Here is a 15,118-nt window from a genome sequence, read left to right as displayed (position 1 = left end):
CAACGAAAAATTAAAAATATGCCAAAAAGAGTATTTCTATACTCTCAGAGAAGAAAAACGGAAAGGATGGCAAGAAATGTGCGAAGGTATTAGTGCTGACATATCTTCCACAGAACTTTGGAATATTGTCAAAAAATTTAGAGGCAGACATGCAACCAAAAGCAAATATATGCCAGAAATGTGCGCAGATAAATTCTGCGACATAATTTCTGGCCCAATCGGTCCTATCAACGTACCACCTACTCTGAGCAACATTTCAAATGACACTGATTTTACTATGGATGAATTGAACGCGGCAATTAACACTTCAAAGGACACAACTGCAGGTATTGATGGCATTCGACACGGTCATATGAAAGGATTTAATAACGAGGTAAGAGGAAAACTTTTATCATTATATAACCATATATGGAGATCCGGAGACATTCCGACCTCATGGTTAAAATACAAAATATGCCCTATTCATAAAAAAGGCAAACCGCCTGATGACCCTCACTCATACCGATCAATCGCTATAATATCATGTTGGCGTAAAATATTTGAGAGAATGATATTTTTCCGAATTGACCACCAACTTGAATCATGTGATAAATTACACAACGCACAGTCTGGATTTCGAAAGAATAGATCAACTAGAGACAATGTTACGAGCATATGGTCTGCGGTACAGCTAGCAAAAAGAGAAGGTAAATTTCTCTTGGCAACATTCCTCGACATCAAAGGAGCATTTGATAATGTAAACATTGATATACTAATACAAAAATATAAAGAACTTGGAGTAAGTGATCATACTTCCTCGATTGTACATCTTCTTTTTCAATACAAGGAACTCATTATCGACACAGATACTGGTACATCTCGAAGGTCTTTTACGGGAACTCCTCAAGGTTCTGTTATGAGCCCACTGAGTTTCAACATATACATCAATGATGTATTCAAAGACCTGGATGTAGACATTTTAGGATATGCAGATGACTTGGTTGTATTTTGCGCTGAAAGAGACCTTAATGTGGCAAAAAGAAAGATGCAGCACGCACTTAACTGCATAGTTAACAAATTGGACGATATACAATTGGAACTGTCCCCACAGAAATCGAAAGGCATGCTCTTCAATCCATCCACCCGAAATTCCATTCAAAACCACCCTGATTTATACATTAACAGCGAACGTATCGAATTTGTAAGCACATTTATTTTTTTGGGTTTCACGCTGGACTCAAAGTTAAGTCTAGCACCACATATTGATTACATACACAAAACAACATTTCAATTTATGAATATTATCCGGGCCCTTTGTGGGGTATCCTGGGGAGGCAACCCACATCAACTCATCCGTCTATACATTGGCGTAGTAAGACCCAAAATAGAGTATATGGGACATTTACTGCTTGATGTACCGCTAAACAAACTGCTTAAAATTCAACGGATACAATTTCGAGCGCTGAGAGCTGCCCTCGGAGCAATGATCTCCACGCATACGCAATCTCTAGAAGTGGAAGCCAATGTAATGCCCCTGCCGGAAAGATTCAGATTGCTTGCCAATAATTATATAAACAATATGATTACCGACTGCAGAAACCCTGCCAATAAATATATTTTGGAATATAATGAGAAATTTCATGCTAGACCCTCGCTTTTCCAACTATACCAGGACAAAAGAACGCAACACAATCTCATCAGACTCCCCCGACCTGTTCAATACACATTTTCTCTTCAAGCCAACCTACTAGTTCCAAATGTAACTTACCTCAATGTTTGTAAAAGTCGCACAACAGCAGCGGACGCTACCAATGAATTCAATATTACTGTGGAAACTGAATTTAGCAATTATACAAAAGTATTTACAGACGGTTCTAAAACTTCCGAGAAAACTAGCTGCGCCCTTTGGTTGCCATCGTTAGACATTGAAGCATCCTTCTCTCTGGATCAAGAAAGTTCTATATTTACCGCTGAAGCACATGCAATCTTAGAAGCACTACTCCTGATCAGAACATGTGGCTCTGATAAATACCTTATAATCACAGATAGTAAATCAGTCCTTCAGGCCATTCAATCTCAAAACAGCAAAAACACCCATCCTTCTATTTATCGAATAAAAAATGAGGTGTATCTTATGTCCAGAGAGGCCTTTACAATACACTTTCTCTGGGTGCCAAGTCATTGTGGCATCGAGGGAAATGAGTATGTGGACTCCATTGCCACCAGCCATATCCCCGTCGATTCATATCCGGCACTATTTCCATCAGACATAAAACAAAAAGACAGATCCACAGCTCTTGCATCATGGCAACAAAAATGGAACACCAGCATCTTTGGCAGAAGATTTTACTCTTTCTCGCCTAAAGTTAACTGTCAGCCCTGGTTCCGGTACGTTAAAATACCCCGGAGTGTTGCAACAACCATCACAAGACTCAGATTTGGCCATAACCAAACAAAACATCACCTCCATAAAATAAATATCTCCAGCTCCGACAGATGTGACTGCGGCGACGTCCAAACTATGGATCATATTACGTTCAAATGCCCGAATATCAACATCAACACACGTCTTTTCCTATTGCAAAAACTACAAAATCTTGACATACACCAAACATCAATCGACATCATATTAAAATCGAACAACGTCAAAGCTTACTTCGCTTTATGGAAATATTACAAAGATGCAGACATCAAAATCTAAAAATTATAAAAAAAAAATAATTCATAACTACAATTTTACCCGTGAAAAAGACCAAATTTACAATATTCACAAACAAATATACATCAATACCCGTGAAAGTGGCAATATAGACCTAGTGTCTCGTGTCACTTTATAATTCCTCCCCTAATTATGGTGGAATTGACATATGGCAACGTATGTCTGAAGAAGAAGAGATTTCTTCAGGAATTTTCCTTACATCATGTTGCTTATTTTCATTGTGAATCGATGTATAAAGATTTGATTTGTATGTATGTACATGTGCTCATAAATGTCAATCTGTAGCATTGATTGCATTAAGAAAAACAACAACAATAAATTATCTTTGCACCATTTTGTTTATTACGGTAATTACCCGTTATTGTCGTTAAAAGAAAGTGAAAATGCAACAAACATTTTTTCACCAAAAGCAATGTTGTTGTTATTGCAACATATTACCGACAAAATACCACGATTCTTTGCGCATATGCACCAACAAAAAATTGGTAACAAACAATGCCTGTTAAAAACGTTGAAGTAAAACAAAAGATTTTGGAATTTCTAGGTTGCGCACACGACAAATGTGTTCGAATTCTTAACAATAGTACATTGATTTGTTTTATTTTGTTCATTCTAAGTATGTATGTAAGAGACAATTTTCAGCTGTTCGTCTTTTTGTTTGTTCGGATTTTTTTCGTAATAAACTCGTGCTATTGTCTTTATTATTATTGTTGCTGTTTTTTAGAGCAGATGTTTTGCCAATTAATTATTCACATAAGCAGATTTGTATGACCGCTGATTAGCGCCCAAAATAATCTCGGCTTATTTTTGGCATAATTTTGTTTGGGAATTCCCAAAAAGTGCTGTTTAACACCATGGCTTTATCAACTTTGCGGATATATGGAACACGTCTTAAAATTAATTAAAAACAAATTATACCGACACAAACACACCGTGTATCTAAAATGCAAGGATTTCAAGAAATCCTAATTCTTTTTAGGCTACCTCAAAAAGTCGATGCGTTATTTTTAATCCGTTTTTTAATATTTTTTTTTTATTTTCTGGGTAATTATAAAAAAAAAATGATATTTGCTGCATAGTGTTTTTATTTTTTAATTTGTTTTATTTACACTTAACATTTAACGTTATGACACTTATATTTATATTTAACTTGTTAATTATAATTTTATTTTTTTTAATTAAAATAAAACTTCAACTTGTTTCTTTGGATCAGTCTCTTCACCCGGATCGCTAGGAGCCCATTTTGGTGGTGCGGGTGTCTGCGGTACATATCCAACTGTTGGTCGCACCGGAACACCATTATTATTGGTCCATTGATAATTCGGATAATAATAGACAGGATATTGTTGACCGGGTTGTTGATAGATCGTTGGATAATAGTAAGTGGTTTGGGGAACTTGTAATCCGAAGAGGGTAGGAATTAAATTTGTTATTATTTTCTCTGAAGGTGGAGCACCTTTGGCCACGGATGTAATAACTAGGATACTCAAAAATATACAAATGTTACCCGAACGGAACATCATTTTGACTAACGTTTAAAGAGTCGCAGCGGCAAAATAAAATTGAAGCGATGTTTTTTTGGCTTTTTGTTTACCAACAAGGTGTTCTTCTGGACTTATGGGTGACTCGGTTCAATAAATAAACAAAATCTCTTGCTGTGATAACCTTTTATGTGTTCTCCTCTGTCATGCTTTTTTTGTTATAATAATTCAATTCATATTTAACCGCAAAAAAACGTACACACAAAAGCCATACGCACATACACACAAACTATGTGTGGCTATTTGTTGCATTGGAGTCTCCAAATGCTGTATTACTCATTTATGGACTTTCTCAAGAACATCTGAGATATTGTCTTAACTGAATGTGTCATATGTCGATGCTTATAAATACAAAACCCATGTTATTCGAAATTTCATTATTAATAAATTTGAAAAAATGCAGTGAGTAATATTCGAATACGCGTTTTTTTGTCGAACCTGAAGCGTTACTACTTTTACCACTTTTGTGATATTTTACCAGAACACCGTTCTCGTAGCCAAATACAACTAACTTTTATATGCAAATATAAGAGGACACAAATCAAAAATAGTTTTCTCTTTAAGTTGAGTGAACCACGAGTATGAAGGGTATATTTATTATGAAGAATTTATTAATTACACTGCGCAACACAAAAAATAACTATCGGGAAATTAAAAAATAAAACAAGTGAAAAAGCGTTAAGTTCGGCCGGGCCGAACTTTGGATACCCTCCACCATAGATATACGGGCAGGTACTAGAAATGAAAATATAGGGAACATGTCAAAAAGTGGACCTATACCGACATTTCTAAAAACGGATTATGTAAACCACAATGTAAACAACAATACAAATTTCAGAAAATTTTAATGGACAATTATACCTCCAGCCTTACAGCTAATGACGGGGTATACACTTTAACACAATGAAAATGTGCCTCATCGAAATATTGGTTCTAGACCCCATGTTTCTTTGGACCAAATCCGTTTCAGTAAAGTTGGATTTCATTCAAACCTCGCACATCTTATTATTTCTTCCAAACTTAGTTCAAATTCGAAGATGGGGAATATCCGTCCACTTCTTCTGGTACCTCCACACAGGGGCTAGGTCTAAATGCGGCTATAGTTCATTATCGAACCTTACGTTCTAATTTTTTATCTCGCTATCCTCCGCAGGTGAAATGATTACAACAGAGTCTTAGAACCAAAATTAAAAGCGTAACAAATCAGATAACTATTTTAATATAAAAAAAGGGGGTTATATGGGGACTACCCCAAAAAGGGGGCGAATATTAATAATTGTTGGTAGGGAGATTTGTTACCATATACGACTACAAAATACCAAATTGCAGCAAATTCGGTTGATAAACGCGTTCAAAAACCCCAAAATACCGAAAATTGGGGGTATCGTTATATGGGGGCTATCCGAAAAAATGGATCTATATTCATAATTTTTTGTGGGGAGATTTGGTACCTATTAAGAACTCAAAATACTAAATTACAGCTAATTCGGCGGAAAAATACGATCGAAACCCCCAAAATACTGAAAATTAGGAGGTACCGTTATATGGGGACTACCAGAAAAAGTGGACCTATATCCATAACTTTTTGTGTAGAAATTTGTTACCCAATAGGAACCCAATATAGCAAATTTCAGCGAATTCCGTTGAAAAACGCGGCCAAGAACCCCAAAATACCGAAAATTGAGGGGTACCGTTATATGGGGGGTACCAGAAAAAATTGACCTATATTTATAATTTTTAGTAGGTTTATTTGGTACCCAATAAGAACTCAAAGTACCAAATTTCAGCGAATTCTGTTGAAAAACACGCTCAAGAACCTCAAAATACCGAAATTTTGGGGTTACCCTTACATGGGGGCTGTCCGAAAAAATGGACCTATATTTATAATTTTTAGTGGGGATATTTACTACCCAATAAGAACTCAAAGTACCAAATTTCAGCGAATTCGGTTGAAAAACACGCTCAAGAACCTCAAAATACCGAAAATTGGGGGGTATCCTTATAGGGAGCTATGCCTAAACGTGGACTGATATAGCCCATCTTCGAACTTGACCTGCCTGCAGACAAAATACGACTCTATGCGAAATTTTGGGGCTCTATCTCAATTCGTTTAGACGCTAAAGTGATTACAACAGACAGACGGACATTCATAAATCGTCTTAGAATTTTACGCTGATCAAGAATATATATACTTTATAGGGTCGGAAATGAGTATTTCGATGCGTTACAAACGGAAAAACAAAACTAATATACCCTCCATACTATGGTGGAGGGTATAAAAATAATAATGATAGAGGGGAGAATAATAATGAGAAGATACGTGTATCGGCATTTTGAAAGTTTACATCAGGAGGTAACAAAAAAAGACGTGGCAATATTTCCAAGACATTTTAAAATATTCGGATTAAGATTTCTCGAAATCCTTGCATTTTAGGTATGGTGTCTTTGTCAATATTACTAAATATTAGTTTCTAATATGTTAACACTCCGAAGGGGTTTTTTTCGGTCCCCTTTTCCAGAAATGATTTAAATCTTTGTTTTTCACTACGTTTTTCCAATCGTTTTAGAAGAATGGTATAAAGGACAAAAATATTATCATCAAATGGACAAAATAAATTTAAACAGAGTATCTAATCCACCTAAACTCCTGCCAAGTGATTTAATAACAAATCTATTGAACATTTCTTAAGCAATCTAAGCCTTAATAAAATAATGATCACAATTTATGGAGAGCAACAAAATATCTTAAAAGACCACAAAAAAGAAATGTGCCTATTAAAAATTCGAATTGAATTTGGTGTAGGTCTAATAAAGATAAAGATACGAAAGACACGATTCATAAATTAAATGTTATGCCTGATCAACAGTTTGGTTTCAGAGAAAAACATGGTGGACCTGAACAGTGCCATCGGTTGATGAATGTTATAAGAGATAGAAGGTATAGGACCATACACCATATGTAGACACCGTCTAAAAATATCTATGAATCCTTTTTGGGTGGCTGTTATATAAAAACGGGATCTTATAAACTATTTTCGTCAAATTTGTATTCGATATTAAACTATATTTCGTCTAGTTCGGTAGATAAAACATGTGGCAATTTAAGCGAAATCTTAACACAACGCAATTTTGTAAATATTTAAGCCCGTATGCGTGATTACTTCTTAAAAATGCGTCCTTCTTGTGAGCCGCCCGAAGACGAACTATGAAAAACTGAGTTTGGAGAACAAAGTAATTTTGTATAGAACCATACTTAAACTTAATCTGAACATATGGTATTCAACTCTGGGGAACAGCAAGTAAGATAGCAATCAAAGATGCATCTTTAACATCAAAAATTTCTGAACGTAAATTACACATAATTGGCTGCTACAGTATCGGAACCATAAACACCATTCGCAATTTTAGCCGGTTGGCTTGCATTTTCGCCTTTGTCAAAGAAAAAATGTAAAATGTACCGAATTTTCTCTTTGTTCACTTTCATTTTTAACATCCTGTAACTCACAACTGATTGCACCAAAAAAAAAGCAAAATATTTGTTTTTACTGCGAAATCTTACCCTTCCTCCAACGTGTATAAATCTGAAATTGTTTGATCGATACTTTTCGAGAAATCTATCAGTTGAGCCATCTGTCGAACAGTATCGGAACCATAAACACCATTCGCAATTTTAGCCGGTTGGCTTGCATTTTCGCCTTTGTCAAAGAAAAAATGTAAAATGTACCGAATTTTCTCTTTGTTCACTTTCATTTTTAACACCCTGTAACTCACAACTGATTGCACCAAAAAAAAGCAAAATATTTGTTTTTACTGCGAAATCTCACCCTTCCTCCAACGTGTATAAATCTGAAATTGTTTGATCGATACTTTTCGAGAAATCTATCAGTTGAGCCATCTGTCGAAAAAATAATGGATTTCTTTCGAAAATGGACAATTCATCCGAAATATTATTTTATAATTTTTACCCATCTGCTTGAAGAAAGCACTTCTTGCCCCGATAATAGTAATATAGAAGCACAATGGAAAAGAATTCCGTTCAGAGGTGTTTAAAGCCAGAGGTGTTTAAAGTGGGTCTGGCAGTAAACGGCGAGAAGACCAAGCTGATGGTATCAACGCGCAAGACGTCCAGTAGACTCGGATCAACTGTGGAACTTGAGAACTACAGCTTCGAGGTAGTTAAAGACTTTATATACCTTGGTACCGCCGTAAATAAAACGAATGACATCAGTTTTGAAATTCGGAGAAGGATTGTGATGGCCAACAGATGCTACTATGGTCTAAGTAAGCAGTTTAGAAACAAGGCCACCTCCCGCCAGACCAAACTCACACTTTACAAGACGCTGATACTACCAGTGCTATTATATGGATCAGAAGCATGGGTACTTGCGCAAGCAGATGAGGCAGCTCTTGGGGTGTTTGAGGGAAAAGTTCTCCGAAAGATCTACGGGCCGATCTGCGTCGATGGTGAATATCGGCGTCGAATGAACCACGAGCTTTACAATTTATACGCGGACATCGACATAGTCAGTCGTATTGAGCTGCAGCGACTACGGTGGCTAGGGCATGTTGTGCGGATGAATGAAAATGCCCCAGCTCAAAAGGCATATAAAAATGAGCCTACTGATGGTTCCCGTAGAAGGGGAAGGCCACGAATTAGATGGAAAGACCAAGTAGAAAACAACATCTTGGAACGTGGTCTTCCAAATTGGTGGACTTGCGCACAAGACCGACGCGCTTGGAAATCTTTTTTAAGCTCGGCTTATGGAACAACCGTTCTGTAACAAGCCAGCTAAGTAAGTAAGTAATTTTTAGTTTCAATTAACTGTAACATGAAACTTAATTTTTCGTGAATATTGTCAAAGAATGAAATATTCAAAAGTTATGAAGATTCCTATAAAACTGTAATTTTCTTTTAACATGGCAACTCTGTCAAACTATTTCTTTTACTGTCGAATACAGCATGTTCTAAACTAAGTATCATGGCACAATGAATAGGTAGTCCATTTAGAGCAGCTGATGTCTTGATTAACTGTCAAAGTGGTCAATTTTACTTGAATTCGATGTGCAATGCTGCCAACTTTTTGAAATATTATAAGGGAAAATGTGACAGATAATCGAGACAAAAAAAATGTTTTTGTTTTCATACATCACCTTATTATTGCATCATGCTAAATATATATATTTCATATAAATTATTTCTGTATCACATTACGCTTTCAAAAGTTATGTAGAATCTAAAATACCAATGATTTCCCCTAAACATGGCAGCACTAGCAAACAATTGCCGTCAGCGCCATCTATTGAACGGGTGGGTGCAAAATGTAAACCTCATTTGTCTTTTCCATAACTGTTCCAAAGTTATACGGTTGGAAGGGTGGACTTAAAAACTTTCGCATGATTTGAACCATGTCCATCAATAGATGGCGCAGACGATGGCTTTCGTATTGCTGGTATTCAAATGAAAGTGGTGTCATATGAAAGTTATAATTAAAATTAATTGAATATTGATATAAAATTGAAGTTTAGAGTCGATTTGCAAATGCCCGTCAATTTGACTGGCTGGTGGGCACGATAATTCCCAAAGGGAGTAAACGACATCCTCCAAACTTTTTACATCGTAACATTTCTCCCAAATTTAAATCGCGTTCGTATAAGGGGAATATTGTTGCACTCCTTCTGGTACCTTCCACATAAAATGGTCAAACTGTTGCTGAAAATTAGATTTGTAACTTCATGAATGGACTATCCGATTTGAACCAAACTTTACACAACCTAATATTTTTATCATGTCTGTATAATGTTGTAAGATGGGACTTGACGTTTCACTCCTTCTCAACATTTTGAAAAGTTTTAAATCTCATATAAAGCAATATATCAAAGCAGTATATCAAATTTCATTGAAATATGATAACTTTGCATATATCGAAGGTGAGACCCACCTTCCTCTCCTTCTGGTACCTCCCCCACAAGGGGTCAACATTTTACAAACCTATAAATGTAGAACGAAGTTTTTTGTTTGGCTCCGTTTCTTTTTCTTCGACCACAAATCGTATTATGGAAAAGTACACACACACGACGTGTCAGTGAATCACTGATTCAAAGATGACATAACTGTTCTATTTGTTTGAAAACAACACTAAACCGATCAAAGATATGTTAAGAAGTTCTGGAAAAAAAACAAACAAAAATTCAATGAAAGAAAAGAAATGGAAATAATAGTACCATTGCGTGAATAACACAGACGGGTAAATCACCCTGAATGTTGTAACCAATAAAAGTTTTGAAAACTATTTTTTTATATTCCCAAATCATTTATTTTGTATTAAAATTGGTTTGAAATTGTGTTATTCCATTTAAATAACCCTTTACGCATTTGAAAATTAACAATTCCCAAAATTACATTGAAGGTGGAAGGAACCCAACGGAAATTTCAAATTCAATAAAATGAAATTGAAGGAAAGTGTTGTACTCGTTACTTTATTATTAATATTCTGCTCCATTGATGTGAGCCGGGCATTATTTTTTAAACAACTGATTAGCGGTTTACAGCAGTTGCAGGACTATGGTAATCCTGTTGTTCCCTATTATGGCCATCACAATCCATTTAATCATTACCGGAATAACTACCACAACAGAATGGGTTATTATGGCAGCAGTGTTGGAAAAGGTGGAACTAAGAAGAAGAGTGGAACTAAAAAACGTAACGGCCGCCCCTATTCCGAAATTCGTCGAGTATTATATCCAAATCCATTTGCCAACGTGGGTAAACCCGGATAATAGTTTATATATAGTTTAATTTAGTTCTTAAGTTATAATGTTCGGAAATTTTGTTCTTTAATAATAAAAATAAAGTGTAAATTAAATATATTTAAAGCAATTTTTATTTCAAATATTTCATTGAATTTGTATACCCTACACAGCAGTAAACTTAATTCTGGTTTTCAGGATTCCAGTTCTATTGGTTTACCTAAATCCAAACTGTAGCAAATTTAGTACACATTAGTACAAATTTCCCAAAACATCCTTCATAAAATTCTACAAGGAAGTGTATGGCTGCGAGAAATATATTTATGTAATGACGTCACAATTTTTCTTTAGCCTGCACATTTTTGGACAAATTTCACAGAAATATCAGGCACCCAGTATAAAATAGTAAGCAATCCGCCATAAAAATTTAAATGTAGAAAAAATTGCATTTGGCAAGGCCATACTAAGAAATTACAAAATTTGTAGCATACTTTTAGGCAAAATGTTGCATTTTTGGTAGGTAATTGCCAGGCCGACATTTTTTATATTTTGGTGGGCAACGGCTATTTTATTCTGGGCGCTAGGTATTTTTGTGAAAATTCCTTAAAATTAATTTTTTATTTTTAAAATCAGCAGAGCCTATAAGCGTGGAATTTTAATGAATATTTTCCCCATTATCGACAAAGCTATAAGCGTGGATTCTTAAAGAATATTCTACCCGTTACTATCAGAGCCTCTAAGCATAGATTTCTAAATAATAATTTTCTCATTACTATCAGAGCTATAAGTATATTTTCTCCTTATTGTCAACTGTAAGCGTGGATTTTCAAGGAATACGTTTCCCGTTACTATCAGAATCTCTAACCATAGATTTCTAAACAATACTTTCCCACTATTGTTACAAGCGTTGTATTTTATTTATATTCTCCAAAAAAACTATAAGCGTGGATTTTGAAAGAATATTTTCTCCAATATTACCAGAGCTATAAGGGTGGTTATTTAAAGAATATTTCCCATTATTATCAGAGCTATAAGCGTGGATTTTTAAAGAATACTTTTCCCATTATTATCAGAGCTATAAGCGTGCATTTTTAAAGTATATTTTTCCCATTATTATTAGGAGCTATAAGCGTGGATTTTTAAAGAATATTTTCCCCATTATTATCAGAGCTATAAGCGTGGATTTTTAAAGAATATTTTCCCCATTATTATCTGAGCTAGAAGCGTGAATCAGAGCTATAAGCGTGGATTTTTAAAGAATACTTTTCCCTATTATCATTATTATCTGAGCTATTATCAGAGTTTTAAGCGTGAATCTCTCTATTAGAGCTATAAGCGTGGATTTTTAAAGAATACTTTTCCCATTATTATTTGAGCTATAGGAGAGGATTTTTATTTTTTCCATTATTAACGGATTTATAAGCGTGGATATTTAAAGAATAGGTTTCTCATTATTATCAGACATTTTTTATTTATTTATATTTTAAATTTTATTTACAATATTTCCATTAAACTTAATAATACCTTATTATAATTAATTTAAACACTATACTGTTTTATTTACTATTAAATTATTAACCGATAGGATAAAATGGTTGTGCTGGATATGGTCGTTGACCGACAAAAGCATATGGATTTGGATTTACTACTCTTGCAATGTCGGAATAAGTGCGACCAGTACGTTTGCCACCAGGACGTCTGCCGGGTCTATTATAACCTCCTCCACCGCCGCTGCCAAAATAACCATAATTGTAATAATTACTATTGTAACCGTAATAGGGATTTTGATAACCATAATAACGTCCAGTGTTGCCATATCCCACAGACTTCCTTAAACTCTTTATCCATGGCTTAAAAAATAATGTCGAACACAAATCGAGGTAACAGATTGTAAATAGTAAAACGAACACAGCACTTTGCAGGAATTTCATAATGTTGAGTATTTTCAAAATCCTCTCAATTTGTTCTTTTCACATGCAGTGGTTCTTCAAGACTTGTTACTTTTGAATGGCAAGATGTTATATTTATATAGAATGACAAATCACCGTCGTATTCTAAAATCCATTGGGAATACAAATAAGATATATTTTTTTGTTCTAAAAAATAACTTTTTTTAATTTTTTACTACTTCCATGGCAAAGTCCCGTCCGCACTGCATTAAGTCCCGAAGAATGTCTATAATGTTATCTGTATGCGTAATGTTATTCGGACACAGTCACACACATGTATTCCAATTTCTTCTTGTCTGTGGCAAGATAATTTTTTATGAACTTTTTTAGAATTGAATTTTGTTTTTTTTTATTTGCAAATTGCTGTTTTGAAGCGATCTTCTTTTGGTTTAGCCCACTTTATTTGTTTTGTATATTTTTTTACACAATTTCTGTTGTTTTGCACTTAGCTAAGTTATGACATCTGTGATTTACACTAAGATTGAATTCAAATCACGTCTTAACGCCACAACTTCGCACCGTTAAATGCTTAGCTTTGTCATCGCTGTGAACGGAAACGCAGACAAAAATCTCCAATCATTTGGCTGCACAGATCCCATGGACGCTTTGAGAGATGGATGTGTCTGCTACAGCAGCATAACATCTCCAGGAGAGAATAAAAACTTAAAATAGTGTTGTTTAAGGGAATGGATATTAAAATTCGTGTGTGTCAATCAAAAAACCTATCGAACAATTGTGATTTTTAAGCTCTGAAAAAATATATACCTTAAAAATCCTTTAAGCTCTCATAATAATGGGGTAAATAATCTATAAAAATTCACGCTTATAGCTCCTGATAATAATGGGAAAAATATACTTTAAAAATCCATGCTTGTAGCTCTGATAATAATGGGAAAAATATTCTTTAAAAATCCATGCTTATAGCTCTGATAATGAGAAAAATATTCTTTAAAAATCTACGCTTATAGCTCTTGATAATGGGGAAAGTATCCTTAAATAATGCACGCTTATAGCTCTGATAATATGGGGAAAAATATTCTATAAAAATCCACGTTTATAGATCTGAAAATAGCGGGGAAAATATTCTCTACAAATCACCGTTTATAGATCTGATAATAGCGGGGAAAATATTCTCTAAAAATCCACGCTTATAGCTCCTGATTACAATGGGAAAAATAATCTTTAAAAACCCACGCTTATAGCTCCTGATAATAATGGGAAAAATATTCTTTACAAAAAATCCACGCTTATAGCTCCTGATAATGGGAAAATGTTTTTTTTTTCAAAATCCACGCTTATTGCTCTGAAAATAATGGGAAAATTGAAGTAAGAACGTTGACTTAAAGACAACATAACTTTCTTCAATTCCCTGAGGATGATTGGAGAATCCAATCGAAATATTGGAAACAATAAATATTAAAAATCAGAATTAGAAACGATTTTTACTTTTAAAAAGCCTACAGCCGAACTAATACAACAAAGATAAAGGAAAATTTTTCTTTAAAATCCACGCTTATTGATCAGAAAGTAATGGGAAAAATGCTCTTTAAAAATCGACTCATATAGCTCACATAATAATGGGGATCCACGTTTATAGCTAATGATAATAATGGGAAAATTATTCTTAACAAATCAACGCTAATAGCTCCGGATAAGAATGGGGAAAATATTGTTTAAAAATTCGCGTTTATAGCTCCGGATAAGAATGGGGAAAATATTGTTTAAAAATTCGCGTTTATAGCTCCTGATAATAATGGGAAAATATTGTTTAAAAATTCGCGTTTATAGCTCCTGATAATAATGGGAAAATATTGTTTACAAATTCGCGCTTATAGCTCTTGATAATAATGGGGAAATATTTATTAAAAATCCACGCTTATAGCTCTGATAATTATTTAGTAACATGTTTAATAGTGTAGGGTATTATGCATGGTCGTATATGCTGTTAATTTAATTATGTACCAACGTGTGAATGTACTTGTACATGTGAATATGCTTTGTAGTTATGTCTATGTGATAATTGGGTTTATGCACATTACCTGAACCTATTAAAGTTCGGGTTTGGTTACATAAAATGGTCCATAATGCGGCTAACATACGCTTGTCTCCGTTAGTTATGTTTGGAACAAATTGAAAATAAATATGAACAAAGATAGTTATGTAGGCACGTTTATTTCCATCCA

General features: G+C 34.5%; 1 protein-coding gene across 1 annotated transcript; it reads right to left on the bottom strand.

Annotated features, from left to right (window-relative positions):
* Positions 1-12,560: 12,560 nt before the first annotated feature.
* Positions 12,561-12,917, bottom strand: LOC133321085 (uncharacterized). The gene has a single exon (XM_061530184.1). The coding sequence runs from the start codon at positions 12,915-12,917 to the stop codon at positions 12,561-12,563; it is 357 nt and encodes a 118-aa protein (XP_061386168.1).
* Positions 12,918-15,118: the final 2,201 nt, after the last annotated feature.

Source organism: Musca vetustissima, unplaced genomic scaffold (genome assembly GCF_032173495.1).
Source record: "Musca vetustissima isolate MV318-11 ecotype Yass unplaced genomic scaffold, APGP_CSIRO_Mvet_v1 utg64922, whole genome shotgun sequence".
Classification (NCBI taxonomy): domain Eukaryota; kingdom Metazoa; phylum Arthropoda; class Insecta; order Diptera; family Muscidae; genus Musca; species Musca vetustissima.
Note: the sequence above shows the minus strand (reverse complement) of the source record. Positions and strands in the feature narration are given on the sequence as shown.